The sequence below is a fragment of the Acanthamoeba castellanii genome (genome assembly GCF_000313135.1).
Source record: "Acanthamoeba castellanii str. Neff unplaced genomic scaffold scf7180000084744, whole genome shotgun sequence".
Lineage (NCBI taxonomy): Eukaryota > Discosea > Longamoebia > Acanthamoebidae > Acanthamoeba > Acanthamoeba castellanii.
In genome coordinates, this window is record NW_004457244.1 from 74,360 (window position 1) to 78,297 (window position 3,938).

A 3,938-nucleotide genomic window follows, 5' to 3' on the forward strand; every position below is an offset into this window, starting at 1 on the left:
CTTGAACTCCTCGTCCTCCGCTGTGTTGGTCGTGTCGAGTAGCTCCTGCCATCGCCCGTACAACGTGCGCGCACCATTCACGCTCTGAACCACTTCCCTGTGTACGCGTACACCGCACACAACCACACAACAGCCAAACACGCAAAAACGATGCAAAGATCAGAGAAGCCGCTCGAATGATGATGGCAATCAAATGTAATGAAAGCCGAGAAATCAAAATGAAGCCGGAAGAAGGAGCGTACTCTTTTACAACGTAGAAGGGATCTTGCATTATTTATATCTTCGTGGAAAGGGGAGGCGAGGGGTGGAGGTGCTAGTGATGAATTATATCAGTTTCGTGTTCTCTATCCAATCGATGTGTGCGTTCGAACGAATATCAAAATGAAAAATCCAGAGAAAATGATGACACGTGTCGCGAGTCCTGCTTCTGTACGAACCGTGTTCCTTGAACGAAACTGCTTCGTGCTCACGCTCGAGGAGCAAACCACCAGCGACTTTGCAACTACTCGTGCCACGCCCAGTACATAAGTGTATTACATAATACATGTTTGTTCGTGATCTTGTTCCCTCACCAAAAATCACACCTCAACCACTCCCTCTCGCCTGGTAGAGCTCTCTGATGTTCCCCTCCCTCTTTTCCACCATCCATGCCTCCCTCCCGCCTGGTAGAGCTCTCGTCTTGATGTTTCACCGTCTTCTTCGTTCTCCCTCGTTCGCTTTCGCTTTCGCTTTCGTCTTCTTCGGCACGTCGATGCCTAAGTTGATGAACGGACCGATGGTTGTCATGAACGACCTGCAGTCGCTCAGATTTCGCAGTTGGAGGGCCTCACTCGCGGTGTTGATGGAGGCGGCCCACTGGTACTTCTCCTTGATCCGACGTAGGAGCGGCGTGCATCCGAGTTGGGCGATGAAGATGATGATCCCCTGCAGGTCGAAGCACCCCTCCGCGATTGTCATCCCGGCGATGTAGGCATCAGAGAGTCGGTCCCATGGATGGTTCTCGTGATCGCGGGCACGATGAATCGACATCTGAGCTGAGTGCTCCTTGAAGCTGGGACGCTGGCGGTCAGAGAGTAGAAACTTCTCGGCGGTTGTCAGCTCGGAATGCTTGATGATCGAGTGGGCGAGTAGGTCCTGAAACAGCGGATTATTGATGGTGGAGTTGTTGAAGTTGAGGAAGTGTACTGGCCTCTGCGATGCCGACTTCCGTGGATCATAGCCGAAGTTGCCGCCCCACCACCGCTGACTGATCCATTCGAGCTCGGGTGGCCTTCCGTGTACGCCTGCCCAAAGGTGATCCGCACGAAGCCTAGTGTGGAGAGATATCTGTCCAGTACGCCTGGGGGTGAATCCGTAATGGCCACCACAGAGGCCGTAGGGAAAGCAGTAACGCGTTTCTTCTTTGGCGGCAGGCTCAGTAGCAGCTCTGCTAGAAGACTGGATTCGGCCATTCCGCAAGAAAGGAAACAAAAGAACGGCAAATATAGCACGATCATTCATTATCTGCCTAGGCGAGCCGAGGGTTGCCGACCGAGGTCGCGGCCGGAAACAACCGGCACCACGAAGCTGAGAGCAGAAAAGGAACAAGAGCTCTATCCACGGTGCCACAAACGAAAACGAAAACAAAACGAAAATACTGAACGAAACAGATCTGGTTATTAATCTAATTTTAAAAAAACACCAACCCCCAAAGCCCCAACGATTATTTCTCGGTGTCTTCGCGCGGCCACGGGCAACTGATGTCGCGACGTGCCGACAAAGTAGTCATGCATGGCATCAAATGTGTAGTCGTTGGTATGCCCTCCCCCCCCCCGGGGCCTTATTGAGGCTGGAATTTGTCGTGACCCCTTTGAATTATTCTCAATTCTGATCCGATCTCGGGATCTGACATCAAATGCTTTCCAGGTGATGGTGCCGTAGGAAAGACGTGCATGCTCATGTCCTTCGCCAACAATGTCTTCCCGCAAGAGTACTTCCCCCTCCCTGCATCGTTTTCGTTCTTTTTGGCCGCGGGCCAAAATTTTGATCAAGTAAGCCTTGTTCACCTCACCTCTGTGTGGTGCTCGTCGCGACGAACAGGTACATTCCTACAGTCTTTGACAATTGGAATACCGCTATAATGGTGGACGACTCTCCATACAATCTCGGGTCCGTCTTGCTCCCTCTTCGCGTCCCCTTGCTCTTCCTCCTCGAGCAGCACAGCGTTGCTGACGTGTGGCCGTCCACGGTTGCGACGCAGGCTCTGGGACACGGCCGGCCAGGAGGAGTACGACCGATTGCGAGCACTCTGCTACCCGCAGACCGACGTCTTCCTCATCTGCTTCTCCCTCGTCACGCCGAGCTCCTTCGAGAACGTCCGACTGCGGGTATTCCCATCCACCACATATTTCTTCCCGTTTTACGCTCGCCGTGCGCGCGTGTTGCGTGTGCTGTGTTGTGCGTACGTGTTGTGTGTCGAGCCTGTGTTCCTCACTAGCAGCTTCGGGTGTGGGCGATGTGTGAATTCCACAGTGGCAGCCGGAGCTGGCCACACACTGCCCGACCGTGCCGTTCATCCTGGTGGGACTGAAGATCGATCTCAGGGAGGACCCAACCGCGCTCGAAACGCTCTACAAACAAAAGCTGTCGCCCATCACCACCGACGAGGTACCCTTCGCGCGCACCACCCACCGCGGCGATCGCATTCCGCCGTTTCTCACCGCCACCCGCAGGGTAGGAGGTTGGCCCAGGAGCTCGGCGCTGCGGCCTATGCCGAGTGCTCAGCCATGACACAAAGAGTACTCTCCCGCCCTTTTCTTTTTCTTTGTGTTCTATGTTTGCAAGTCACATGACTGACTTTAACGGCGCCGTGTGTGCCATGTGTGTCGTGTGCGGCGTAGGGTTTGAAAACGGTGTTTGATGAGGCAACGCGAGCAGTGCTCAAGAACAGGGCTGCGGCAGCGGCGGCCGAGGAGCAGACCCGGCGGGACTCGATGGCGGCAGCGGCCCCGCCGCCCAGCAGACCGCCGCCCAAGCAGAGCGGCTGCTGCCTCCTCAGCTGAGGTGGTACCAGCCAGGCATCCACGTGCGTAGAAGAACACGCGAACGAGAACGAAGAAGACGCGAAACATCAAGAGAGCTCTACCAGGCGAGAGGGAGTGGCTGAGGTGTGATTTTTGGTGAGCGAACGAGATCACGAACAAACATGTATTATGTAAATACACTTATGTACTACACGCCACCAATAGCCCAGCCCCTGGTGGTGGCCGAATGGACGTGGGCAAATGCGTAACTGCCGGCCCTCACGGGCTTTACTGTTTTCCCCACTCGAGTCCCAGCCACGCGGCCAGGTAGTTCATTTGGACGCGCGAATGTTGTCACAAAAAAAATGAATGTCAAAAGATATAAAACAGAAAACACACAAAAGATGGAAGGGAGGCGAAGAACATCGATACGCAAGCTGCTAGTGGCCAATCGAGGCGAGATTGCCCTGCGGGTGATGCGGGCGTGCCGCGAACTCGACATCGCGACCGTGGCCGTGCATTCAGTGGCCGATCTCGACGCCCCCTTCGTCCAAGCGGCCGACGAGGCGGTCCTCATCGGCGACGGCCCCGCTGCCTCCTCATCCTACCTGCGAGTTGACGCCATCCTCGACGCCGCCCGGCGTGTTGGGGCAGACGCAATCCACCCAGGCACAATCCTTGATTATTTTTTCTATTTTAATCTGCCTTTATTATTTGTATTTAAAATAGGCATTTTGTTATTTATTAATTATTGTTTATTGATTTATTTCGTTTTCTACAATGTTGGCTGCAGGCTACGGGTTCCTGTCAGAGAACGAGGGCTTTGCCCGGCGGTGCGAGGAAGAGGGTATCATCTTCGTCGGTCCCACGCCCGAGGCCATCGCCTCCATGGGCTCCAAGCGCGGCGCCAAGCTGCTCCTACGGTACCTTCGCCTT

The 3,938-nt window shown here is 54.6% G+C and overlaps 2 protein-coding genes across 2 annotated transcripts in view; one reads left to right on the forward strand and one right to left on the reverse strand.

The window, feature by feature from the left end:
- Positions 1-1,739: 1,739 nt before the first annotated feature.
- Positions 1,740-3,041, forward strand: ACA1_180770 (Rasrelated C3 botulinum toxin substrate 1 precursor, putative; the record flags this gene model as incomplete). The annotated part of the gene is made up of 7 exons (XM_004332820.1): positions 1,740-1,794; positions 1,906-1,969; positions 2,080-2,148; positions 2,240-2,366; positions 2,512-2,646; positions 2,712-2,777; positions 2,880-3,041. The coding sequence occupies 7 exons, from the start codon at positions 1,740-1,742 to the stop codon at positions 3,039-3,041; spliced, it is 678 nt and encodes a 225-aa protein (XP_004332868.1).
- A 768-nt stretch (positions 3,042-3,809) lies between these two features.
- The window catches only part of ACA1_180780 (RasGEF domain containing protein), a gene marked incomplete at both ends in the record, with an annotated part of 2,838 nt that continues 2,709 nt past the window's right edge, over positions 3,810-3,938 (reverse strand). The window contains one exon of the mRNA XM_004332821.1: positions 3,810-3,886. Within this exon, the coding sequence (XP_004332869.1) occupies positions 3,810-3,886 (77 nt within the window). The remainder of the gene's footprint in view (positions 3,887-3,938) is intronic.